Here is a 27,351-nt window from a genome sequence, read left to right on the forward strand (position 1 = left end):
AATGAATGAAAAAGTGCCGTAAAAAACGAGCGCATCTCCACAGAAGCCATTTTCTCATGACATATCTGTCCATCGGCCTTAACCCCGACGCGTACAACACTAAATCTGACAGATAGTCTCACACACACACTCTCTCTCACACACACACACACACACACACACACACACACACACACACACACACAAACAAACTGAAATGAAATTACCCTCCGGGAATGATGATTAGAGTTGTTTATGGTCTCCAGCCCACACTTTGTCATTTACAACGTCCAGTGTGTGTGTGTGTGTGTGTGTGTGTGTGTGTGTGTGTGTGTGTGTGTGTGTGTGTGTATGTGTGTGTGTGCGTGCGTGCGTGCCTGCATATGTGACCAGCATGCTAGTTTGCAAATCCAGACCTTCAACAAGCCTCTACCATGCAAAGAGAGAGTGAGTGAGAGGAAGAGAGACGAGGAGTCAGAAACAGAGAAATCGGGAGATGGAGGTAGAGCAGAACTGAAGAGAAGAGAGGAATAGGGAGAGAGAGATGAGAGGAGGGGAGGGGTACATAGCAAGGGATTATGCAGAGCATGGGAATAGAAAAGAGAGAAAGAGGAGAAAAGAAGGAGGAGAGAGTGAATGCCAGAGGGGAAAACAGTCTTTCAGATAACCTGGTGACTGACAGCTTAATTTCCCTGCCATAGAGATCAAGGCCTGAACCAGGCAATTAGATCCAAAATGGACTCCACGGTGTTCATACCCCTGTCACTGAGATCATAGCCTTTCACCCAAACAGAGTGCTACTGCAGGTCATCAGAGCCATAATGGGCGCCATAGTGTTTGTATCCCTGTTGGAGTGGCAGGCCGATGGAACTTTAATGGCATCCGGACTGACTCTTCATATACATGTTAGTGACAGCAGACCCCAGCCATCAGAGCCCTAATGGTGTCTAGAAAATATTATTTCCAGCTCATTAGGAAGCTGTAGCCCTGTCCTTAACCACATGGATAGCAAGTGGCAACACACACACACACACACTCACACACATTGTACAGAAACTGTTTGAGATATTCTCTCCTGTCCTGCTCATGTCCCAGTCTCCTTACAGTATACTGTAGCTAGGTATCTTCTGAGGAAATGCTTCCTGTATCGATCAGCTCTCCCCGTATCGATCTGTTGTCCCTCTATCGATCTGCTCTCCCCGTATCAATCTGTTGTCCATCTATCGATCTGCTCTCCTGTATAGATGCCTAGGTTTACCTCCAATGTACTCACATCCTACCTTACCTTTGTCTGTACACTATGCCTTGAATCTATTCTATCGTGCCCAGAAACCTGCTCCTTTTACTCTCTGTTCTGAACGTGTTAGATGGCCAGTTCGTATAGCATTTAGCCGTACCCTTATCCTACTTCTCCTCTGTTCCTCTGGTAATGTAGAGGTTAATCCATGTCCTGCAGTGCCTGTCTCCACTCCCACTACCCAGGTGCTCTCATTTGTTGACTTCTGTAACCGTAAAAGCCTTGGTTTCACGCATGTTAACATTAGAAGCCTACTCTTTAGCACACTCTGCCAAACCGGATGTCTTAGCCGTGTCTGAATCCTGGCTTAGAAAAACCACCAAAAACCCTGAAATCTTCATCGCTAACTATAACATTTTCCGCCAAGATAGAACTGCCAAAGGGGGCGGTGTTGAAATCTACTGCAAAGATAGCCTGCAGAGTTCTGTATTACTATCCAAGTCTGAACCCAAACAATTCTTGCTTCTACTTCTAAAATTTCACCTTTCCAGAAACAAGTCTCTCACTGTTGCTGCTTGCTATAGACCTCCCTCTGCCCCCAGCTGTGCCATCGATACCATATGTGAATTGATTGCCCCCCATCTATCTTCTGAGCTCGTGCTACTAGGTGACCTAAACTGGAACATGCTTAACACCCCGGCCATCCTACAATCTAAGCTTGATATGCCCTCAATCTCATACAAATTATCAATGAACCTACCAGGTACAACTCCAAATCTGTAAACAAATCAAATTTGATTTGTCACATACACATGGTTAGCAGATGTTAATGCGAAAGTAGCAAAATGCTTGTGCTTCTAGTTCCGACAATGCAGTAATAACCAACGCGTAATCTAACCTAACAATTTCACAACAACTACCTTATACACACAAGTGTAAAGAGATGAAGAATATGTACATAAAGATATATGAATGAGTGATGGTACAGAACAGCATAGGCAAGATGCAGTAGATGGTATAGAGTACAGTATATATATATGAGATGAGTAATGTAGGGTATGTAAACATTATATTAAGTGGCATTGTTTAAAGTGGCTAGTGATACATATTTCCATTATTAAAGTGGCTAGTGATAAATTTTTCCATTATTAAAGTGGCTGGAGTTGAGTCAGTATGTTGGCAGCAGCCACTCAATGTTAGTGGTGGCTGTTTAACAGTCTGATGGCCTTGAGATAGAAGCTGCTTTGATGCAGCTGTACTGACCTCGCCTTCTGGATGATAACGGGGTGAACAGGCAGTGGCTCGGGTGGTTGTTGTCCTTGATGATCTTTATGGCCTTCCTGTGACATCGGGTGGTGTAGGTGTCCTGGAGGGCAGGAAGTTTGCCTCCGGTGATGCGTTGTGCAGACCTCACTACCCTCTGGAGAGCATTACGGTTGTGGGTGGAGCAGTTGCCGTACCAGGCGGTGATACAGCCCGACAGGATGCTCTCGATTGTGCATCTGTAAAAGTTTGTGAGTGCTTTTGGTGACAAGCCAAATTTCTTCAGCCTCCTAAGGTTGAAGAGGCGCTGCTGCACCTTCTTCACCATGCTGTCTGTGTGGGTGGACCAATTCAGTTTGTCTGTGATGTGTACGCAGAGGAACTTAAAACTTACTACCCTCTCCACTACTGTCCCTTCAATGTGGATAGGGGGGTGCTCCCTCTGCTGTTTCCTGAAGTCCACAATAATCTCCTTTGTTTTGTTGACGTTGAGTGTGAGGTTATTTTCCTGACACCACACTCCAAGGGCCCGCACCTCCTCCCTGTAGGCCGTCTCTTCGTTGTTGGTAATCAAGCCTACCACTGTAGTGTCGTCTGCAACTTGATGATAGAGTTGGAGGCGTGCATGGCCACGCAGTCGTGGGTGAACAGGGAGTACAGGAGAGGGCTCAGAACGCACCCTTGTGGGGCCCCAGTGTTGAGGATCAGAATGGGTTGGAATGTTGTTACCTACCCTCACCACCTGGGGTCGGCTCGTCAGGTAGTCCAGTACCCAGTTGCACAGGGCACCCTCATAGATGTCATCCTAACTAACTCGCCCTCCAAATACACCTCTGCTATTTTCAGTCAAGATCTCAGCGATCACTGTCTCATTGCCTGCATCCGTAATGGGTCTGCGACCAAACGACAACTCCTCATCACTGTCAAACGCTCCCTAAAACATTTCTGCAAGCAGGCCTTTCTAATCGACCTGGCCGTGGTATCCTGGAATGACATTAACCTCATCCCGTCAGCCCCCGTGATATGCAACTTTTCAGGGAAGTTAGGAACAAATATACACAGACAGTTAGGAAAGCTTAGGCTAGCTTTTCCAAAGAGAAATTTGCATCCTGTAGTACTAACTCAAAAATGTTCTGGGACACTGTAAAGTCAATGGAGAATAAGAGCACCTCCTCCCAGCTGCCCACTGCTCTGAGGCTAGGAAACGCTGTCACCACTGATAAATCCACTATAATTGAGAATTTCAATAAGCATTTCTCTACGGCTGGCCATGCTTTCCACCTGGCTACCCCTACCCCGGTCAACTGCTCGGCACCCTCCACAGCAACCCACCATTTCTCCTTCACCCAAATCCAGATAGCTGATGTTCTGAAAAAGCTGCAAAATCTGGACCCCTACAAATCAGCCGGGCTAGACAATCCGGACCCTCTCTTACTAAAATTATCTGCCGAAATTGTTGCAACCCCTATTACTAACCTGTTCAACCACTCTTTCGTATCGTCTGAGATTCCCAAAGATTGGAAAACTGCCGCGGTCGTCATCCTCTTCAAAGATACTCTAGACCCAAACTGCTACAGACCTATATATATCCTACGCTGTCTTTCTAAAGTCTTCAAAAGCCAAGTTAAGAAAAATATTAACGACCATTTCGAATCCCACCGTACCTTCTCCGCTATGCAATCTGGTTTCAGAGCTGATCATGGGTGCACCTCAGCCACACTCAAGGTCCTAAACGACATCATAACCGGCATCAATAAGAGACATTACTGTGCAGCCGTATTCATCGACCTGGCCAAGGCTTTTGACTCTGTCAATCACCACATTCTTATTGGCAGACTCGACAGCCTTAGTTTCTCAAACGACTGCATCGCCTGGTTTACCAACTACTTCTCTGATAGAGTTCAGTGTGTCAAATCGGAGGACCTGTTGTCCGGACCTCTGGCAGTCTCTATGAGGGTGCCACAGGGTTCAATCCTCGGTCCGACTCTCTTCTCTGTACATATCAATGATGTCACTCTTGCTGCTGGTGATTCTCTGATACACCTCTATGCAGACGACACCATTCTGTATACTTCTGGCCCTTCTTTGTACACTGTGTTAACTAACCTCCAGACGAGCTTCAATGCCATACAACGCTCCTTCCGTGTCCTCCAACTGCTCTTAAACGCAAGTAAAACTAAATGCATGCTATTCAATCGATCACTGCCTGCACCTACCCGCCCGTCCAGCATCACTACTCTGGACGGTTCTGACTTAGAATATGTGGACAACCACAAATACCTAGGTGTCTGGTTAGACTGTAAACTCTCCTTCCAGACTCACATTAAGCATCTCCAATCCAAAATTAAATCTAGAATCGGCTTCCTATATCGCAACAAAGCATCCTTCGCTCATGCTGCCAAACATACCCTCGTAAAACTGACCATCCTACCGATCCTCGACTTCGGTGATGTCATCTATAAAATAGCCTCCAACACTATACTCAACAAACTGGATGCAGTCTATCACAGTGCCATCTGTTTTGTCACCAAACAACACTACCCACCATTGCGACCTGTACGCTCTCGTTGGTTGGCCCTCGCTTCATACTCATCGCCAAACCCACTGGTCACTGGTCACCATAGCAGCACCCACTCGTACCACGTGCTCCAGCAGGTACATCTCACTGGTCACCCCCAAAGCCAATTCCTCCTTTGATCGTCTTTCCTTCCAGTTCTCTGCTGCCAATGACTGGAACGAACTGCAAAAATCTCTGAAGCTGGAGACTCATATCTCCATCACTAGCTTTAAGAACCAGCTGTCAGAGCAGCTCACAGATCACTGCACCTGTACATAGCCCATCTGTAAACAGCCCATCCAATCTTACCTACCTCATCCCCATACTGTATTTATTTATTTATCTTGTTCCTTTGCACCCCAGTATCTCTACTTGCGCATTCATCTTCTGCACATCTACCATTCCAGTGTTTAATTGCTATATTTGTCACGTTCTGACCTTTATTTCCTTTGTTTTGTATTTATTTAGTATGGTCAGGGCGTGAGTTGGGTGGGCAGTCTATGTTTGTTTTTCTAGGTTTTGGGTATTTCTATGTTTCGGCCTAGTATGGTTCTCAATCAGAGGCAGGTGTCATTAGTTGTCTCTGATTGAGAATCATACTTAGGTAGCCTGGGTTTCACTGTGTGTTTGTGGGTGATTGTTCCTGTCTCTGTGTTTTGCACCAGATAGGGCTGTTTTTGGTTTTCCACATGTATTGTTTTGTAGTGTTCGTGTTTATCGTTTTTTCATTAAACATGAATCAATATAACCACGCTGCGTTTTGGTCCGCTGCTACTTCACCACAGGAAAACCCTTACAATATTGTAATTACTTCAGCACCATGGCCTATTTATTGCCTAACCTCTCTTATCTCACCTCATTTGCACTCACTGTATATAGAGTTTTTGTTTTCTTTTTTCTACTGTATTATTGACTGTATGTTTTGTTTATTCCATGTGTAACTCTGTGTTGTTGTATGTGTCGAATTGCTATGCTTTATCTTGGCCAGGTCGCAGTTGTAAATGAGAACTTGTTCTCAACTAGCCTACCTGGTTAAATAAAGGGGAAATTAAAATAAAATAAAATCGATCAGCTCTCCCCGTTTCAATCTGTTGTCCATTTATCGATCTGCTCTTCCTGTATCGATCTGTTGTCCCTCTATCGATCTGCTCTCCCTGTATCAATCTGTTGTCCCTCTATCGATCTGCTCTCCCTGTATCGATCTGTTGTCCCTCTATCGATCTGCTCTCCCTGTATCAATCTGTTGTCCCTCTATCGATCTGCTCTCCCTGTATCGATCTGTTGTCCCTCTATCGATCTGCTCTTCCTGTATCGATCTGTTGTCCCTCTATTGATCTGCTCTTCCTGTATCGATCTGTTCTCCCTCTATTGATCAGCTCTCCCTGTATCAATCTGTTGTCCCTCTACTGATCTGCTCTCCCTGTATTGATCAGCTCTCCCTCATATATAACTGTAAACACACAACTAGCTGGCCTTACAGACACACACACCCCCAATGTGTTATCTGAGTGTGTCATTAGACACACACACTCCCAATGTGTTATCTGAGTGTGTCATTAGACACACACACTCCCAATGTGTTATCTGAGTGTGTCATTAGACACACACACTCCCAATGTGTTATCTGAGTGTGTTATTAGACACACACACCCCCAATGTGTTATCTGAGTGTGTCATTAGACACACACACTCCCAATGTGTTGTCTGAGTGTGTTATTAGACACACACACTCCCAATGTGTTATCTGAGTGTGTCATTAGACACACACACCCCCAATGTGTTATCTGAGTGTGTTATTAGACACACACACTCCCAATGTGTTATCTGAGTGTGTTATTAGACACACACACTCCCAATGTGTTATCTGAGTGTGTTATTAGTAATTATACAGTCTGATTTGAAATCCTTCAGATCTGTATTCTGACTCTCTCACATGTTTCTATGCATTCTGTTTTACCCCTGTTCTCTCTCTGAGCAGCTCAGGGAAGATAACCGTTGTCACCTACGTGAGACAGAGAGATATTGTGTGTTTCGGAGATAACCGTTGTCACCTACGTGAGACAGAGAGATATTGTGTGTTTCAGAGATAACCGTTGTCACCTACGTGAGACAGAGAGATGTTGTGTGTTTCAGAGATAACCGTTGTCACCTACGTGAGACAGAGAGATATTGTGTGTTTCAGAGATAACCGTTGTCACCTACGTGAGACAGAGAGATATTGTGTGTTTCAGAGATAACCGTTGTCACCTACGTGAGACAGAGAGATATTGTGTGTTTCAGAGATAACCGTTGTCACCTACGTGAGACAGAGAGATATTGTGTGTTTCAGAGATAACCGTTGTCACCTACGTGAGACAGAGAGATATTGTGTGTTTCAGAGATAACCGTTGTCACCTACGTGAGACAGAGAGATATTGTGTGTTTCAGAGATAACCGTTGTCACCTACGTGAGACAGAGAGATATTGTGTTTCAGAGATAACCGTTGTCACCTACGTGAGACAGAGAGATATTGTGTGTTTCAGAGATAACCGTTGTCACCTACGTGAGACAGAGAGATATTGTGTGTTTCAGAGATAACCGTTGTCACCTACGTGAGACAGAGAGATATTGTGTGTTTCAGAGATAACCGTTGTCACCTACGTGAGACAGAGAGATATTGTGTGTTTCAGAGATAACCGTTGTCACCTACGTGAGACAGAGAGATATTGTGTGTTTCAGAGATAACCGTTGTCACCTACGTGAGACAGAGAGATATTGTGTGTTTCAGAGATAACCGTTGTCACCTACGTGAGACAGAGAGATATTGTGTGTTTCAGAGATAACCGTTGTCACCTACGTGAGACAGAGAGATATTGTGTGTTTCAGAGATAACCGTTGTCACCTACGTGAGACAGAGAGATATTGTGTGTTTCAGAGATAACCATTGTTGTTTCTTACTCCTCTCCTCCCTTTACTGGTTCTCTTCAATTATAATATTCTTAGCATTTTCAATTTGGGGTTTTATCATAAACAACAGAAGAGAAGTCCAATATCCTTATATTGTGAACGTTATTTAAAATAAATAGGAAAGCCATCTTCTCCTGTCTCATATACAGTGCCTTCAGAAAGTCTTCAAACCTCTTGACTTTTCCCACAATTTATTACATTATTTTTCCCCCTCATCAATCTACACACAATACCCCATAATGACAAAGCAAAAACAGGAATGTCACATTTACGTAAGTATTCAGAGCCTTTACTCAGTACTTTGTTGAAACACCTTTGGCAGCGATTACAGCCTAGAGTCTTCTTGGGTATGACGCTACAAGCCTGGCACACCTGTATTTGTGGAGTTCCTCCCATTCTTCTCTGCAGATCCTCTCAAGCTCTGTCAGGTTGGATAGGGAGCGTTGCTGCACAGCTATTTTCAGTTCTCTCCAAAGATGTTAGATCGGGTTCAAATCCGGGCTTTGGCTGGGCCACTCAAGGACATTCAGAGACTTGTCCCGAAAACACTTCTGCGTTGTCCTGTTGGAAGGTGAACCTTCGCCCCAGTGTGAGGTCCTGAGTGCTCTGGAGCAGGTTTTCATCTAGGATCTCTCTGTACTTTGCTCTGTTCATCTTTTCCTCAATCCTGACTCACCTTGACTAGTCTCCCAGTCCCTGCCACTTACAAAACATTCCCACAGCATGATTCTGCCACCACCATGCTTCACCGTAGGGATGGTGCCAGGTTTCCTCCAGACGCTTGGCATTCAGGCCAAAGGCTCTCCAATCTCCACAGAGAAACTCTGGGGCTCTGTCAGAGTGACCTTTGGGTTCTTGGTCTCCTCCCTGACCAAGGCCCTTCTCCCCCTACTGCTCAATTTGGCCAGGCGGCCAGCTCTAGGAAGAGTATTGGTGGCTACAAACTTCTTTCATTTAAGAATGATGGAGGTCACTGTGTTCTTGGGGGATCTTAAATGCTGCAGAAATCTTTAGGTATCCTTCCCAGATCTGTGCCTCAACACAATTCTGTCTCGGAGCTCTACGGACAATTCCTTTGACCTCATGGCTTGGTTTTTGCTCTGACATACACTGTCAACTGTGAGACCTCATAGGTGTGTGCCTTTCCAAATAATGTCCAAACAATATAATTTACCACAGGTGGACTCCAATCATGTTGTAGATACATCTCAAGGATGATCAATGGAAACAGGATGCACCTGAGTTTAATTTTGAGCTAGCTAACATACAGTGCCTTGCGAAAGTATTCGGCCCCCTTGAACTTTGCGACCTTTTGCCACATTTCAGGCTTCAAACATAAAGATATAAAACTGTATTTTTTTGTGAAGAATCAACAACAAGTGGGACACAATCATGAAGTGGAACGGCATTTATTGGATATTTCAAACTTTTTTAACAAATCAAAAACTGAAAAATAGGCGTGCAAAATTATACAGCCCCTTTACTTTCAGTGCAGCAAACTCGCTCCAGAAGTTCAGTGAGGATCTCTGAATGATCCAATGTTGACCTAAATGACTAATGATGAGAAATACAATCCACCTGTGTGTAATCAAGTCTCCGTATAAATGCACCTGCACTGTGATAGTCTCAGAGGTCCGTTAAAAGTGCAGAGAGCATCATGAAGAACAAGGAACACACCAGGCAGGTCCGAGATACTGTTGTGAAGAAGTTTAGCCGGATTTGGATACAAAAAGATTTCCCAAGCTTTAAACATCCCAAGGAGCACTGTGCAAGCGATAATATTGAAATGGAAGGAGTATCAGACCACTGCAAATCTACCAAGACCTTGCCGTCCCTCTAAACTTTCAGCTCATACAAGGAGAAGACTGATCAGAGATGCAGCCAAGAGGCCCATGATCACTCTGGATGAACTGCAGAGATCTACAGCTGAGGTGGGAGACTCTGTCCATAGGACAACAATCAGTCGTATATTGCACAAATCTGGCCTTTATGGAAGAGTGGCAAGAAGAAAGCCATTTCTTAAAGATATCCATAAAAAGTGTCGTTTAAAGTTTGCCACAAGCCACCTGGGAGACACACCAAACATGTGGAAGAAGGTTCTCTGGTCAGATGAAACCAAAATTGAACTTTTTGGCAACAATGCAAAACGTTATGTTTGGCGTAAAAGCAACACAGCTGAACACACCATCCCCACTGTCAAACATGGTGGTGGCAGCATCATGGTTTGGGCCTGCTTTTCTTCAGCAGGGACAGGGAAGATGGTTAAAATTGATGGGAAGATGGATGGAGCCAAATACAGGACCATTCTGGAAGAAAACCTGATGGAGTCTGCAAAAGACCTGAGACTGGGACGGAGATTTGTCTTCCAACAAGACAATGATCCAAAACATAAAGCAAAATCTACAATGGAATGGTTGAAAAATAAACATATCCAGGTTAGAATGGCCAAGTCAAAGTCCAGACCTGAATCCAATCCAAGACATACCCCAAGCGACTTACAGCTGTAATCGCAGCAAAAGGTGGCGCTACAAAGTATTAACTTAAGGGGGCTGAATAATTTTGCACGCCCAATTTTTCAGTTTTTGATTTGTTAAAAAAGTTTGAAATATCCAATAAATGTCGTTCCACTTCATGATTGTGTCCCACTTGTTGTTGATTCTTCACAAAAAAATACAGTTTTATATCTTTATGTTTGAAGCCTGAAATGTGGCAAAAGGTCGCAAAGTTCAAGGGGGCCGAATACTTTCGCAAGGCACTGTAACCGGACATACCGCTCTGTTGTCCGTAAGGACAGCGTTGCTAATGAATTGTCAGCCAACATAACATGTAACATAACTTATTTGAAAAATCATTACTCATCGGACTTCGGGTTGCATATATTCTGCCATTTTCTTCAAATCTGAAAACGTTGTGAAGCCACGCCTATTTTCTGAAGAATTGCATTAAGCGCCCTAAAAGCACGGGAATAGTGTCCACTGCTTGTGTACTTCGTATTTTGGAAAATTTAGTACGACATTCGAGAGTTCTGACATACTGACTATATCCATACTATGACCAATAAGCATACTGACTATATCCATACTAACTATATCCATACTAACTATATCCATACTATGACCAATAAGCATACTGACTATATCCATACTAACTATATCCATACTATGACCAATAAGCATACTAACTATATCCATACTATGACCAATGAGCATACTAACTATATCCATACTATGACCAATAAGCATACTAACTATATCCATACTATGACCACTGAGCATACTAACTATATCTATACTATGACCAATAAGCATACTAACTATGTCCACACTATGACCAATGAGCATACTGACTATATCCACACTATGACCAATGAGCATACTGACTATATCCATACTATGACCAATAAGCATACTAACTATATCCATACTAACTATGTCCACACTATGACCAATGAGCATAATAACTATATCCATACTATGACCAATGAGCATACTAACTATGTCCACACTATGACCAATGAGCATACTACAAACTCCATACTCATGTCACAAATAGTGCGGTTAGTATGAGTATTCGAACACAGCTCTGCTCTTTCCATGAAATAGACTGACCAGGTGAATCCAGGTGAACGCTATGATCCCTTAATGATGTCACCTGTAAAATCCACTTCAATCAGTGTAGATGAAGGGGAGGAGACAGGTTAAAGAAGGATTTTAAAGCCTTGAGACAATTGAGACATGGATTGTGTGTGTGTGTCATTCAAAGGGTTAATGATCAAGACTAAATATTTAAGTGCCTTTGAACAGGGTATGGTAGTAGGTGCCAGGCGCACCAGTTTGAGTCAAGAACTGCAACGATGCTGGGTATTTCACGCTCAACAGTTTCCCGTGTGGGTCAAGAATGGTCCACCACCCAAAGGACATCCAGCCATCTTGACACAACTGTGGGAAGCATTGGAATCAACAGGGGCCAGCATCCCTGTGGAACACTTTCGACACCTTGTAGTCCATGCCCAAACGAATTGAGGCTGTTCTGAGGCCAACTCAATATTAGGACGGTGTTCCTAATGTTTTGTACAGAGTGAAATCCAGAGTGGCGCAGTGGTCTAATGCACTGCATCTCAGTGCAAGAGGTGTCACTACAGTCCCTGGTTTGAATCCAGACTGTGTCACATCTGGCTGTGATTTGGTGGGTGGTGCACAATTGGCCCAGTGTCATCTGGGTTTGGCTGGGGTAGGCTGTCATTATAACTAACTTGCCTAGTTAAATAAAGGTTCAATAAAAACACACAAAGAGACACAAGAAAGAGAGACTTAGATTGGTAATCTGTGTTTTTATACTAATATCTCTGTGTGTGTGTGTCTCTTCAGAGGGAACTCCCTACACATGGTGGGTGGGTAGGAGCAATGAGAAACATTTCTACTGGGGAGGATCAGGGCCGGGGATACAGAAGTGTTCCTGTGGTATCGACAGGAACTGTACTGACCCCAAATACGACTGTAACTGTGACGCTGACCACAAACAATGGTGAGTACAGGCATGGGGGCGGGGTGTGTGTGTGTGTGTGTGTGTGTGTGTGTGTGTGTGTGTGTGTGTGTGTGTGTGTGTGTGTGTGTGCAGTCACATTTGCATGTGTTTCTGTATTTTCAATATTTGTATGATGCGCTTTTTGTGGCCTCTGAATGCGTTTGTGAAAAGTGTGTCTGCTGAATGACTAATTTATTGAATGTAAATTTGACAGAAACAACAGGGTATGTGTTGGGTGTTGAGGCAGTGAGCGATGTCTCCCCTCCTCCAATAACAACACAACGTTGTGTTTCCTCTCTCTCTATCATTTATTTATTCTTCTCTCGCTCTATCATTTTCTCTCTTCCTCTCCCTCTCTCTCTTCCCATCTCTCTGTCTCTTTTCTCATCTCCCTGTCTCTCTTCCCATCTCCCTGTCTCTCTTCCCATCTCCCTGTCTCTCTTCCCATCTCCCTGTCTCTCTTCCCATCTCACTGTCTCTCTTCCCATCTCCCTGTCTCTCTTCCCATCTCCCTGTCTCTCTTCCCATCTCCCTGTCTCTCTTCCCATCTCCCTGTCTCTCTTCCTCTCCCCCTCTCTCTTCCCATCTCCCTGTCTCTCTTCCCATCTCCCTGTCTCTCTTTCCTTCTCTCTCGGTCTCTTTTTACTGTAACAGATTAGTATTATTTTGTGGCTCTCTCTCTTTCCATTGATAATGAGTGCTCTCATTGTGTCATCAGCATATTAGTCCTCATAAAAGGCGTAGAACATCAAGCAGATAATGAGGATGAATACAGGTTGCTTCAGAAGACAGAGACAATTCATTTCAAAGTTATTAACGCTTAACCCCTTTTTTTCTCCTCTGTCTCTCTCTCTGTCCTTCATTCCACAATCTTTCTTCTCTTTACGCAAGAATCTAGAAAAATACTATCTAGTATTACGATCTGGATCACTATCTAACATAGAACTATCTCCTTTATTTCCTCCCCTCCATTCATCTGTTCATTCTTCTCCTCCCCAGGAGAGAGGACAGTGGCCTGTTAGTGTATAAGGACCATCTGCCAGTCAGTCAGGTTGCCGTGGGTGACACCAACCGGCAGGGTTCAGAGGCCAAGCTCACCATCGGGCCACTCCGTTGTCAAGGAGACAGTGAGTTCCGCACCTCAAAATGTTATTAATAGTGAATGATAATTGTGTGTTTGTGTGTGTGTGTGTGTGTGTGTGTGTGTGTGTGTGTGTGTGTGTATCCATTTATTGCCCCCAACCTATGGACCAAGTTACACCAGAATTAGATATGGGAGCAGGATAATGAGGATGGAGATGACCAAGCATTGAGATGTAAAATATATTCATTATGACATATTAAAGATATATTAAACATTTCACATTTGAGTAGCTCCACCTCATATGATTGATACGTTTTATTGGCCGTATAGAGTTATGACTCAGTAAGACTAATGATGATTGGCTGACAGTTAATGGGTTGTCATGGGTAATTGAGTAACGTCTTCGATGGTTGGCTATAGTTTGGAGAACAGAGATGAGTGCTGCAATGGTTGCTAATGAAGTGTGTGTGTGTGTGTGTGTTCGTGCGTATATGTGCGTGTGTATGTTTGTGTGAGCGAGGGTGTGTGTGTAAGAGTGAGTGTCATACACACATACGCCCACGTATTCAATATAATATGGGTCTTCTATGATAAAAAATGTCTGGACATTTTTTCAGCTTTTTCTCTTGAGAGTAATATAATTAGAGGACTTTGATAAAAATAATAGAACATTTTACTAAATTATACATCTAAAAGGCACTTTTTACACACCTAACAGGAGAAACCAATGGAAGAATGACAGAAAGAGAATTATGTAACTTTTCTGTCCCTTTTAAACTTCATCATTACCATGTCCACACGATGTAGGACAAAGGATTCGACCCTCAAACATAGCTGAAAGAGTGTGTGTGTATGTGTGTGTGTGGCTTCTGGTGCAGTGTGATAAGCTCTCCTCTGTGACAGCACTGGACTCTACCTCTTCCCCAGCACCACTTCCCATCCCAGAGCAGAGAGGCTTAGAGAAAGAGGGGGAAACCAAGAGAGAGAGAGAGAGAGAGAGAGAAAGAGAGAGAGAGAGAGGGAAACCGAGAGAGAGGGAGAGAGAGAGGGGGGGAGGGAACAGAGAGACAGAGGGAAACCGAGAGAGAGAGAGGGGGGAACAGAGAGAGAGAGGGGGGGAACAGAGAGAGAGAGAGAGAGAGAGAGAGAGAGAAGGAAACCGAGAGAGCGAGAGAGAGAGGGAAACCGAGAGAGAGAGAGAGGGGGGGGGAAACAGAGAGAGCGAGAGAGAGAGAGGGGTGGACAGAGAGAGAGAGAGAGAGAGACAGAGAGAGAGAGAGAGAGAGAGGGGGGGGACAGAGATAGTGGGAAACCGAGAGAGAGGGAGAGAGAGAGGGGGGGAGGGAACAGAGAGACAGAGGGAAACCGAGAGAGAGAGAGGGGGGGAACAGATAGAGAGAGGGGGGGAACAGAGAGAGAGAGAGAGAGAGAGAAGGAAACCGAGAGAGCGAGAGAGAGAGGGAAACCGAGAGAGAGAGAGAGAGGGGGGGGGAAACAGAGAGAGAGAGAGAGAGGGGGGGGGGGGGGGGACAGAGAGAGAGAGAGAGAGAGAGAGAGAGAGCGAGAGAGAGAGAGAGAGAGGGGGGAACAGAGAGAGAGAGAGGGGGGGGGGACAGAGAGAGAGAGAGAGAGAGAGAGATAGAGAGAGAGAGAGAGAGAGAGGGGGGGGGGAACAGAGAGAGAGAGGGGAACCGAGAGAGAGAGAGAGAGAGAGAGGGGGGGGGGAACAGAGAGAGAGAGGGGAACCGAGAGAGAGAGAGAGAGAGAGAGCGAGAGAGAGAGAGAGAGAGGGGGGGAACAGAGAGAGAGAGAGGGGGGGGACAGAGAGAAAGAGAGAGAGAGAGAGAGAGAGGAACCGAGAGAGAGAGAGAGAGGGGGGGGGGACAGAGAGAGAGAGAGAGGGGGGGACAGAGAGAGAGAGAGAGAGAGAGAGATAGAGAGAGAGAGAGAGAGGGAGAGAGAGAGAGGGGGGGACAGAGATAGTGGGAATCCGAGAGAGAGAGAGAAACGGAAACCGAGAGAGGAGGGAAAGAGAGCGAGATAAAAGCGAGGGGAGCGGGACAGAGAAGGGTGAGGGAGAGAGATTTAATGTTATTCAGGGCACGGCTGGAAGTGACAGATGCATCTGCCACCACACACACATACACAGTCACAGTCTCGTGTCTCTGTGTGAAGAGACCGGCCTTTTGGAGCTTCACATAGATCTCACTGAATCGATAACATACATGCTCTTTCTCTCTCTTTCTCTCTCACATTATCTGTCCTCTCCTCTTTTCCTTCTTTATCATCTTCCCCCTCCTCCTGCCAAAAATATGCAGAGAGAGAAAGAGAGAGAGCGACAGAGAGAAACAGAGCGAGACAGAGAGAGAGAAAGAGAGAGATTAATTGAAAAGCTGAACCCCGTGCCATGAGCTTTTGTTCGTACAAAGGTCATCTGACATTCTCTGTGTCTCTTTCTCCTCTTCTATCTCTCTGCGTTTCCTCTGCTTTTTCCCAGATAACTACTGGAACGCGGCGTCGTTCACCACGCCCTCCTCCTACCTGCATTTCTCCACCTTCCAGGGAGAGACCAGCGCAGACATCTCCTTCTACTTCAAGACCAGCGCTCCCTACGGGGTGTTCCTGGAAAACCTCGGCAACACTGACTTCATACGCCTCGAACTCAAATGTTAGTTACTGGACCTTTTTCTCTCTTTTGGCCGTCTTTTGTTCCGTGGCTTCTTCTTCTTCCCATGTTTCTCCTTTCATTGACCTCTCTGTATTTTCAGGAGGACGTTCTCTCTCTCTTTCATCTGTTTTCGTTTCTCCCTTTTCCCTCTACAACCCTCCACCCTTCCTGCACTGTATAAAACATCTGAAGTTTCTGTTCAGACTGTAAAACTTTTCTGAGACAGTTTCCCCTTAGTTCTCTATGTGGCTTTTAAGAGATGATTGACATGTCATATGCTTTATGTGCCTATGCTCTAATGACTCAAATTAAATGTCTAAATGGCCATTCAATCGGATTCAGATTGAGAATGTTAAATTCCTGGGGATCAAATTTAACCACAGTTCTTTTACGACGAGACGGCTATTTAACCAGAGTGGCTGTCAATTTGATGATGGATGACAAATTACATTTCAGCAATTTCAAAGAGCTTTAGGTTTAATGGGGGCAACTAACCTCATCCACCCACCATTTTGTGGCACAGTGTTTAGTAGTAATGTATACCAGCTACCTGGTATCACGTTTTAGGGAAGACCCAGATGCAGACAGTGTCGAAGTAACAAAAGCGTATTACTCGAACAGGGGGCAGCCAAAACGACAGGTCAAGACCAGGCAGAGGTCAGTAATCCAGATCAGAGTCCAAAAGGTATAGAATGGCAGGCAGGCTCAGGGTCAGAGCAGGCAGAATACTCAAAACTGGGAAAAATAGAAAACAGGAACTAGAAACAGACTGGAGCAAGGGGGGAAACGCTGGTAGGCTTGACAAACAAAACAAACTGGCAACAGAAAAACAGAGAACACAGGTATAAATACGCTGGGGATAATGGGGAAGATTGCGACAACCATAGGGGTGTGGAGACAAAGGCAAGCTAGGTGGGCCCTACCACGAATCTCCTCGGCCTCGAGCCGCTCCAGGGTGCCACCGTGTTCTCCAAGCTGGGCCTACGGAACGCCTACCACCTTGTGTGGATACGGGAAGGGGACGAGTGGAAGACTGCCTTCAACATGGCCAGTGGTCACTATGAGTATCTGGTCATGCCATTTGGCCTTACCAATGCACCAGCTGTGGTCCAGGCTCTAGTTAATGATGTTCTCAGTGACGTTCTCAGTCCTCGTATTCTCCCGCTCCACCCGAGAACATGTGCTCCACGTCTGGCAGGTTCACCAATGCCTCCTGGAGAACCATTTTTTTGTGAAATCAGAGAAGTGCGGACTCCTTTGCTCCACCATCTCCTTCCTGGATTACATCATCGCTGCAGGGAGTGTACAGATGGATCCCGGGAAGGTGGGAGTGGTGGTGAATTGGCCCCAGCCTACGTCCAGGGTGCAGCTGCAATTTTTCCTGGGATTCGCCAACTTGTATCGTTGCTTTATCCAGGGGTACAGCACCCTGGCCTCCCACTGTCTGCACTCACCACTCCCAAGGTTCCGTTCACGTGGTTCCCAGCTGCTGACCGGGCGTTCCGAGATCTCAAATACCATGTCACCACAGTTCCCATCTTGGTTCATCCTGACCCGTCCCGCCAGTTCGTGGTGGAGGCCAAAACTTTGCCCTGCACCTCAAGTTACATCCCTGCGCCTTCTTCTCCCAACGCCTCAACGCCACAGAGAGGAACTACGATGTGGGGAATCGTGAGCTTCTCACGGTGAAGATGGCATTGGTGGAGTGGAGGCACTGGCTGAAGGGGGCGGAACATCCGTTCATTGTGTGGACCGACCATAAGAACCTGGAATATCTCCGCACCGCCAAGCTTCTCAATTCCAGGCAAGCTAGGTGGGCCCTGCTTTTCAGTGGCAACAGACAAACAGAGAACACAGGTATAAATACACTGGGGATAATGGGTAAGATGGGCGACACCTGGATTGGGGAGGAGACCAGCACAAAGACGAAAAAGATCAGGCTGTGACACCTGGGGGGAAGCACGTCAGATATCTTGGCTTACTAATACTGTATAACACCTACTTAGGACATACACTTTACACACCTCCTCCACCAGCTGGCATGTCTTTCTCTGTCTCTCCATTTCTCTCTGAAAAGATGTTGTTGAATATTCATGTGTGATTCCGAGTTGTGAATGAGCATTAATTTTGTCGGAGTAGAAATCATTTATTTCTGCCTCTCATCTTTCAGCCGTTCTGCCTCTCATCTTTCAGCCATTCTGCCTCTCATCTTTCAAAGCACTCTCTCAAGGGTGAGGTGTGTGTCCCTGTCCTTTTTTCTTTTGTTAAGAGAAGGAGAGATGTTGCGTGGGATGGGATAGAGAGAGAGATGGAGAGATGTTGCGGGGGATGGGATAGAGAGAGAGATGGAGAGATGTTGCGGGGGATGGGATAGAGGGAGAGATGGAGACAGAGAAGGAGAGATGTTGTGGGGGATGGGATAGAGGGAGAGATGGAGACAGAGAAGGAGAGATGTTGTGGGGGATGGGATAGAGGGAGAGATGGAGACAGAGAAGGAGAGATGTTGCGGGGGATGGGCTAGAGAGAGAGATGGAGAGATGTTGCAGGGGATGGGATAGAGGGAGAGATGGAGACAGAGAAGGAGAGATGTTGCGGGGGATGGGATAGAGGGAGAGATGGAGACAGAGAAGGAGAGATGTTGCGGGGGATGGGCTAGAGAGAGAGATGGAGAGATGTTGCAGGGGATGGGATAGAGGGAGAGATGGAGACAGAGAAGGAGAGATGTTGCGGGGGATGGGATAGAGGGAGAGATGGAGACAGAGAAGGAGAGATGTTGTGGGGGATGGGATAGAGGGAGAGATGGAGACAGAGAAGGAGAGATGTTGTGGGGGATGGGACAGAGAGAGAGATGGAGACAGAGAAGGAGAGATGTTGTGGGGGATGGGATAGAGGGAGAGATGGAGAGAGAAGGAGAGGTGTTGTGGGGGATGGGATAGAGGGAGAGATGGAGACAGAGAAGGAGAGATGTTGTGGGGGATGGGATAGAGGGAGAGATGGAGACAGAGAAGGAGAGATGTTGTGGGGGATGGGATAGAGGGAGAGATGGAGACAGAGAAGGAGAGATGTTGTGGGGGATGGGATAGAGGGAGAGATGGAGACAGAGAAGGAGAGATGTTGTGGGGGATGGGATAGAGAGAGAGATGGAGACAGAGAAGGAGAGATGTTGTGGGGGATGGGATAGAGGGAGAGATGGAGACAGAGAAGGAGAGATGTTGTGGGGGATGGGATAGAGGGAGAGATGGAGACAGAGAAGGAGAGATGTTGTGGGGGATGGGATAGAGAGAGAGATGGAGACAGAGAAGGAGAGATGTTGTGGGGGATGGGATAGAGGGAGAGATGGAGACAGAGAAGGAGAGATGTTGTGGGGGATGGGATAGAGGGAGAGATGGAGACAGAGAAGGAGAGATGTTGTGGGGGATGGGATAGAGGGAGAGATGGAGACAGAGAAGGAGAGATGTTGCAGGGGATGGGATAGAGGGAGAGATGGAGACAGAGAAGGAGAGATGTTGTGGGGGATGGGATAGAGGGAGAGATGGAGACAGAGAAGGAGAGATGTTGTGGGGGATGGGATAGAGGGAGAGATGGAGACAGAGAAGGAGAGATGTTGTGGGGGATGGGATAGAGAGAGAGATGGAGACAGAGAAGGAGAGATGTTGTGGGAGATGGGATAGAGGGAGAGATGGAGACAGAGAAGGAGAGATGTTGTGGGGGATGGGATAGAGGGAGAGATGGAGACAGAGAAGGAGAGATGTTGTGGGGGATGGGATAGAGGGAGAGATGGAGACAGAGAAGGAGAGATGTTGTGGGGGATGAGATAGAGGGAGAGATGGAGACAGAGAAGGAGAGATGTTGTGGGGGATGGGATAGAGAGAGAGATGGAGACAGAGAAGGAGAGATGTTGTGGGGGATGGGATAGAGAGAGAGATGGAGACAGAGAAGGAGAGATGTTGTGGGGGATGGGATAGAGGGAGAGAGAGATGGAGACAGAGAAGGAGAGATGTTGTGGGGGATGGGACAGAGAGAGAGATGGAGACAGAGAAGGAGAGATGTTGTGGGGGATGGGATAGAGGGAGAGATGGAGACAGAGAAGGAGAGATGTTGTGGGGGATGGGATAGAGAGAGAGATGGAGACAGAGAAGGAGAGATGTTGTGGGGGATGGGATAGAGGGAGAGATGGAGACAGAGAAGGAGAGATGTTGTGGGGGATGGGATAGAGGGAGAGATGGAGACAGAGAAGGAGAGATGTTGTGGGGGATGGGATAGAGGGAGAGATGGAGACAGAGAAGGAGAGATGTTGTGGGGGATGGGATAGAGGGAGAGATGGAGACAGAGAAGGAGAGATGTTGTGGGGGATGGGATAGAGGGAGAGATGGAGACAGAGAAGGAGAGATGTTGTGGGGGATGGGATAGAGAGAGAGATGGAGACAGAGAAGGAGAGATGTTGCGGGGGATGGGATAGAGGGAGAGATGGAGACAGAGAAGGAGAGATGTTGTGGGGGATGGGATAGAGAGAGAGATGGAGACAGAGAAGGAGAGATGTTGTGGGGGATGGGATAGAGGGAGAGATGGAGACAGAGAAGGAGAGATGTTGTGGGGGATGGGATAGAGGGAGAGATGGAGACAGAGAAGGAGAGATGTTGTGGGGGATGGGATAGAGGGAGAGATGGAGACAGAGAAGGAGAGATGTTGCGGGGGATGGGATAGAGGGAGAGATGGAGACAGAGAAGGAGAGATGTTGTGGGGGATGGGATAGAGGGAGAGATGGAGAGAGAAGGAGAGATGTTGTGGGGGATGGGATAGAGGGAGAGATGGAGACAGAGAAGGAGAGATGTTGCGGGGGATGGGATAGAGGGAGAGATGGAGACAGAGAAGAGGGAGATTTGTTGGAGTTTGTCCAAGTCGTGCTCAGGCCCACAATAGATTAGTTAGTCTGTTTTCACACTGGGGCTCCGTGTTTGACTGTGTTTCACTCAGCTAACAGAGGCTAAACTGACTCTCTGTTGTTTCTGGAGGGAGAGAAGAGGGAGATTAGTTAGTCTGTTTTTAGACTCTGTGTTTGACTATGTTTCACTCAGCTAACAGAGGCTAAACTGACTCTGTTGTTTCTGGAGGGAGAGAAAAAGGAGATTATAACATTGGTTATAACATTGGTGATCAGTGTGTGATTGAGAGGGGAGAAGGGAGAGTAACTCACACACATCCTTTAGGTTGTAACATCTGGACTGAACAGGTGGCTAGTGGCATGTTTATACACACACACTCACACACACACACACACACACAAACACACACACACACACACAAACACACACACAAACACACACTCACACACACACACACACACACACACGCACACACGCACACACGCACACACAGTCACACACCTCTACCAACACACACACTCCTCTACACACACACACACTCACACACACACTTCTCTCTTTCATCTTGTGTGCGTGTGTGTGCGTGCGTGTGTGTTTATCAATTTTTTGTTGAATTAGCTTTTGAATTAGCTTTTGGTGAATTAGCCATCAAACACTGAGTGCAATCATATTCACAGTAAAGCTGAAATCTATAAGTTCAAAGACTACATAAATAATGAGACATTACTAGATATCGAACTGTAGAATTTCAGGGAGGACAACTGGAAAACAATGACTTATGAGATGAAAAATGTTGACTATTATAAACCAAAGGTACTTTATGCATTGAAATAAATAGATTCAATGTGGTTGGTCGTTTGTGGACATGGTGCCGATTAACGTTGTCTTCCTCTTCTCAAGCTCCTACTGTTGTCTCGTTCTCCTTTGATGTGGGGAACGGTCCCGTGGAGTTGGCCGTCCATTCAGCCACGCCCCTCAACGATGACCAATGGCATCGTGTGATGGCGGAGCGGAACGTGAAGGAGGCGGTGCTACAGCTGGATCTGAACTATAGGGAAACTCGTCCCGCCCCTCCACAGGGACACACAAGACTAGAGCTGTTTAGTCAGCTTTATGTGGGTAAGAGAAAGACACACACATACACACACACACACACACACACGCACGCTCACACACCAACAGAAAAAGAGTGCAATACTATGCTACGTTTTAATTTCATTCAACAGTATTGCCAATATTTTTACTTTACAAAATTAAATAATTTGGTGATATAGTTTGTGCCAGTATAATGGCAGGTAGTCTAGTGGTTTGAGTGTTGCGCCAGGAACCAAAAGGTTGCTAGATCAAATCCCCAAGCTGACAAGGCAGAAATACATTGTTCTGCCCCTGAACAAGACAGTTAACCCACTGTTCCTAGGCTGTCATTGAAAATAAGAATTTGTTCTTACCTGACCTGCCTAGTTAAATAAAGGTAAAATAAATTAGTAAGAGCCACAGTTTCTTTATGTTTCCCAAAGTAGGTTCTCTGAAGCTTTGACACGAATGGGGATAATGAAGATAAGCTCTTGAGGTTTCATCAGATATCACACTGTTTCACACACACACACGGCTGATGTTAACAAAGTTAAAGGAATTATGTGAGTACAACTAACCTAATTCACTTAGTCCTGACTCTTAATCTTTATGACTGTGTTAGAGTATTAACAGTAACAGAGGATTAAGACTTTTCAACAGCACACAGAGACAATGGATTAGGTCCTCGTTATGACACACAGAATGGCTCTGCATGTACATTGTGATATTTGGATTGTTTCCTCCGCTCCCTCTCTTCTCGACACAAAGACTGTGAAGGTCATTAGCAGCAGAGGAGACCAGAAGTTAAAGAGCTGAATGGCTGGTCTTTATCTGTTCCTTTCACTCCTCTGTCTCAGCCTGCTGACCTGCCAATACTTTAACACTGACGACAGGAATGAAACTGGATTTAGGATGGAGAGAAAAACTGCTGAGTTTGAATTAAATTATCTTTCCTTCCTTCCTTTCTCTCTCTGACTCTGAAAAGTTATTTTCCGTTGAGACACTTCTCAATTCCAATCAGACATTCCAAAATCTGATAGTTCTGAATTCCAATAAGACATTCCAAATTTCATCATCTCATCAGTTTTTGGCGGATTGGATGGAAGAACATTATCACACTGCAGCTTCCTGAATTGCCAGAGGGGATTAATAAAGTTGTATTGAATTGAATCGAATTAAAGTAAATAGAATCGATCTTCATATGCCACCGTTAACCACACAGCCATACAGGCACATATTGATTTGTGATAGGAAACTTTAATAACAGCTTATAAAGACTGATACAACTCACAGTTTGGCTATCTCATCTGCATGTATAGTAGGTTTCAGGGAACCAACTCGCTGAATAACCCCTCGGGGATCAATCTATCAATCTAATCGACATCAGATCATCAACTAAACCCAATCAGTTCTTCCATCACCTCCATACAGCCACGGGACCTATTAGTTTATGTTGGATCAGAGAGGAGCACTATGAAACTCCTGACGGTGTCTCTCTAGCAGATCATCAGCATGTGTCAGAGCAGTGAGGGTATTTGCCTGGTCGGGGGAAATTGAATCAGGCTCAGATGGGATCTACAGTGGGTGTGATTTGCATTCTAAAACGGGTGTTTAAACACAGAGGTACAGGGGGAAAAACAGCCGGATATCTCACCTAGGTGGTTCCTACATGATTTGGGTTATTTACGTGTGATATTATTTGGTAATGAGTTATATTTTAAATGTTGATATTGTATTGCATTATTTCATACCTTTTCTGCATGTTTTTCATGTTGTTATTTTTCTCTTTGTTTCTCTTTTTTATTTGTTGCATCTCCTCGTCTCACCGTGTGTGTGACTGGCTCGGTCGCTGCATGTGTGTGTTATGTGTGTGTGTGTGACTGGCTCGGTCGCTGCATGTGTGTGTTATGTGTGTGTGTGTGTGACACGGTGTTTGTGATGCAACTCTCACAGGGAAGCCTGCTTCATTGACCTGCAAAGACAGTAGGTAACATTAACGTGTGAATATACTGAACAAAAATATAAACCCAACATGTAAAGTGCTGGTCCCATGTTTCATGAGCTGAAATGAAAGATCCCAGAAATGTTCCATTTGCACATAAAGCTTATTTCTCTCGAATTTTGAGCACAAATTTGTTTACATCCTTTTTAGTGAGCATTTCTCCTTTGCCAAGATAATCCATCCACCTGACAGGTGTGGCATATCAAGAAACTGATTTTAAAAAGCATGATAATTACACAGGTGCACCTTGTGCTGGGTACAATAAAAAGCCACTCTAAAGTGTGCAGTATTATCACACAACACAATGCCACAGATGTCTCAAGTTTAGGGAGCGTGCAATTGGCATGCTGACTGCAGGAATGTCCACCAGAGCTGTTGGCAGATAATTGAATGATAATTTCTCTACCATAAGCCACCTCCAACATTGTTTTAGAGAATCTGTCACCCGGACAGCTGATGAAACTGAGGAGTATTTCTGTCTGTAACAAAGCCCTTTTGTGAGGAAAAACTCATTCTGATTGGCTGGGCCTGGCTCCCCAGTGGGTGGGCCTGGTCCCAAGTCATGTGAAATCCATAGATTAGGGCCTAATGAATTTAATTCAATTGAGTGACTTCCTTCTATGAACTGTAACTCAGTCAAATCTATGAAATTGTTGCATGTTGCGTGTATATGTTTGTCAGTATAGAAACAGATGTATAATATACATATAGCTATAGTTGATGACTTTCAGTTTATGTCCATGCAGTCTTTTCCATTTCATGCAGGGCCACTGGTGGGTCTTCTGGTCTGTGACCATGCTTGCTAATGTCTCTCCTGGCCTTGGTATGCACTGTGTGGCTCAGAGAGGGAAGGTATTCTACTGGATATTGTGTGTGAGGGTGTGTGTGTGGGGGGGGGGGGGGGGGGGTGAAAGTGGAAAGTGGGGGTCTCCCCCTAAACAGTGCTGTCCTAATGAATATAATATGCTAGTTCATTAGTACATCATTACAGAGTCATTTACCTATGGAGGCAGCCAGAATGAGGCCAGGAGTGCACCACACACACACACATTAAAACACACACACACATTAACACACACACACACACACATTAACACACACTGGCACACGACTTGAATGGTGGGCAACTCCAGTCCTGGAGGGCCACAATGTCTGCCTGATGTTGATCTGGCTAAATGGGTGTGTGACATCTCCAGCCAATCAGCCGCACTAATATATCAATTAAGTGCCAAGGTGAGGTTAAATAGGGCTGGAGCGCCTCTCCTCTAGCCTGTTAATTCACTGTGACCATCAACAGTCATATATGCCCCAAGCTCAACCTCGAGGGTAATTATCTCTATTCCTAGCACAAAATTCATCTTATCTCTCTTTGTTCTCTCTCTCTCTCTATGTTCTCTCTCTTCTCTCTCTCTCGCTGTCTCTAGGTGCAGCAGGAGGTCAGAGGGGGTTTCTGGGATGCATTCGCTCCCTCAGGATGAATGGTGTGACCCTTGACCTTGAAGAGAGGGCCAAGGTGACGATTGGTTGATTGATTTCCTTTATTTCATCATCTAAAAATACATCAAGTTGTTCTCTTTACTAACGCAAATGAAGAGCATCCAAAAGTCAAACTCTCCCTATCTCTCTCTCTCTCCCTGTCTCTCTCTCCATTTCCATCTCTCTCTCTCCCTCTCTCTCTCTCTCTCCATCTCTCTCTCCCTATTGCTCTCTCCATTTCCATCTCTCTATCTCTCCCTATCTCTCTCTCTCTCCCTATCTCTCTCCATTTCCACCTCTCTCTCTCCCTCCCTCTCTCTCCATTTCCATATCTCCCTCTCTCGGTATCTCTCTCTCCCTATCTCTCTCTCTCTGTCTCTCTCTCTCCATCTCCCTCTCTCCCTATTGCTCTCTCCATTTCCATCTCTCTCTCCATCTCTCCCCCTACTCTCTCTCCCCATTTCCATCTCTCTCTCCATCTCTCCTCCTTCTCTCTCTCCCAATTTCCATCTCTCTCTCTCCATCTCTCTATCCAATTTCCATCTCTCTCTCCATCTCTCTCCCCATCCCTCTCTCTCCATCTCTCTCTCCATTTCCATCTCTCTCCATATCTCTCTCGCTATCTCTCTCTCCCTTTCTCTCTCTCCATCTCTCTCTCTTCATCTCTCTCTCGCCATCTCTCTCCATCTCCCTCCCTCTCTCTCCATCTCTCTTTCCATCTCTCTCTCTCCATCTCCATCCCTCTCTCTCCATCTCTCCTTCCATCTTTCTCTCCATCTCCATCCCTCTCTCTCCATCTCTCTCCATCTCCATCCCTCTCTCTCCATCTCTCTCTCTCCATCTCTATCCCTTTCTCTCTCTCTAGGTAACTCCAGGTGTAAAGCCAGGCTGTCAGGGTCATTGTACCAGTTATGGGATGTACTGCAGGAACGGAGGAAAGTGTGTGGAGAAATATAATGGCTACTCCTGTGACTGCACTGCCACGGCATACGACGGACCCTTCTGCACCAAAGGTGAGAGCTAATCGCTAAACCCTGAAATTACTGCTATGCTATTGGACGGTGTAACCAGCAGCCTTTGTTTACGGGGGAACGGCAACATTTACTCGGAAGTAAGAGTTGGTTTCTCTCAGTCGCAGTGAGACTTCATAGCAAGAAAGTTGACACATGAATTCATTTGTTTCCTAAACTTAAGCTTGTTTTCCTGTGTTTTACGCCAGTCGGGGGTGACGACACTGGGAGTATGTGTCAGATGACAGCATGTGGGAATAGAAAACATAAAACAGGAATATGCAAAGTAGCTGACATGAAAGGACCTCCCCAGTGTTGTGTGTGTGTGTGTGAACTGAAAATGAGGTATTGAATGTAATGGAAACTAGTGTGTGCATGAGTGTTTATTTATCTACACGTGAGTGTGTGTCATACCCTTCAGATACTCCAGAGGATCCTCTCCCCCTGCTCCCTCTGTTCTCCTGTCTGTGTCATATGAGTGCAGTCATAATATGAATAAGAATATTATTATCAGTCATAATTGCGAAAGCGTATTTCCATTATATCCCTATTTACACCTGGTAGAATAGGTAGAATATTATTATCAGGACTGTTTCATTCTGCTGCTACTGTACTGCCTTTCCATGGGGTCACAGACAGACAACTAT

At 45.6% G+C, this 27,351-nt stretch overlaps 1 protein-coding gene across 1 annotated transcript in view; it reads left to right on the top strand.

Moving 5' to 3' along the window:
• LOC110515947 (contactin-associated protein-like 2) overlaps nucleotides 1-27,351 on the top strand; it is a 286,632-nt gene that overhangs the window by 214,146 nt on the left and 45,135 nt on the right. Inside the window, exons 16-21 of the mRNA XM_036943719.1 lie at nucleotides 12,351-12,507; nucleotides 13,507-13,634; nucleotides 16,089-16,259; nucleotides 22,043-22,261; nucleotides 25,643-25,731; nucleotides 26,560-26,707. Of these exons, the coding sequence (XP_036799614.1) occupies nucleotides 12,351-12,507; nucleotides 13,507-13,634; nucleotides 16,089-16,259; nucleotides 22,043-22,261; nucleotides 25,643-25,731; nucleotides 26,560-26,707 (912 nt within the window). The remainder of the gene's footprint in view (nucleotides 1-12,350; nucleotides 12,508-13,506; nucleotides 13,635-16,088; nucleotides 16,260-22,042; nucleotides 22,262-25,642; nucleotides 25,732-26,559; nucleotides 26,708-27,351) is intronic.

Source organism: Oncorhynchus mykiss, chromosome 15 (genome assembly GCF_013265735.2).
Source record: "Oncorhynchus mykiss isolate Arlee chromosome 15, USDA_OmykA_1.1, whole genome shotgun sequence".
Taxonomy (NCBI): domain Eukaryota; kingdom Metazoa; phylum Chordata; class Actinopteri; order Salmoniformes; family Salmonidae; genus Oncorhynchus; species Oncorhynchus mykiss.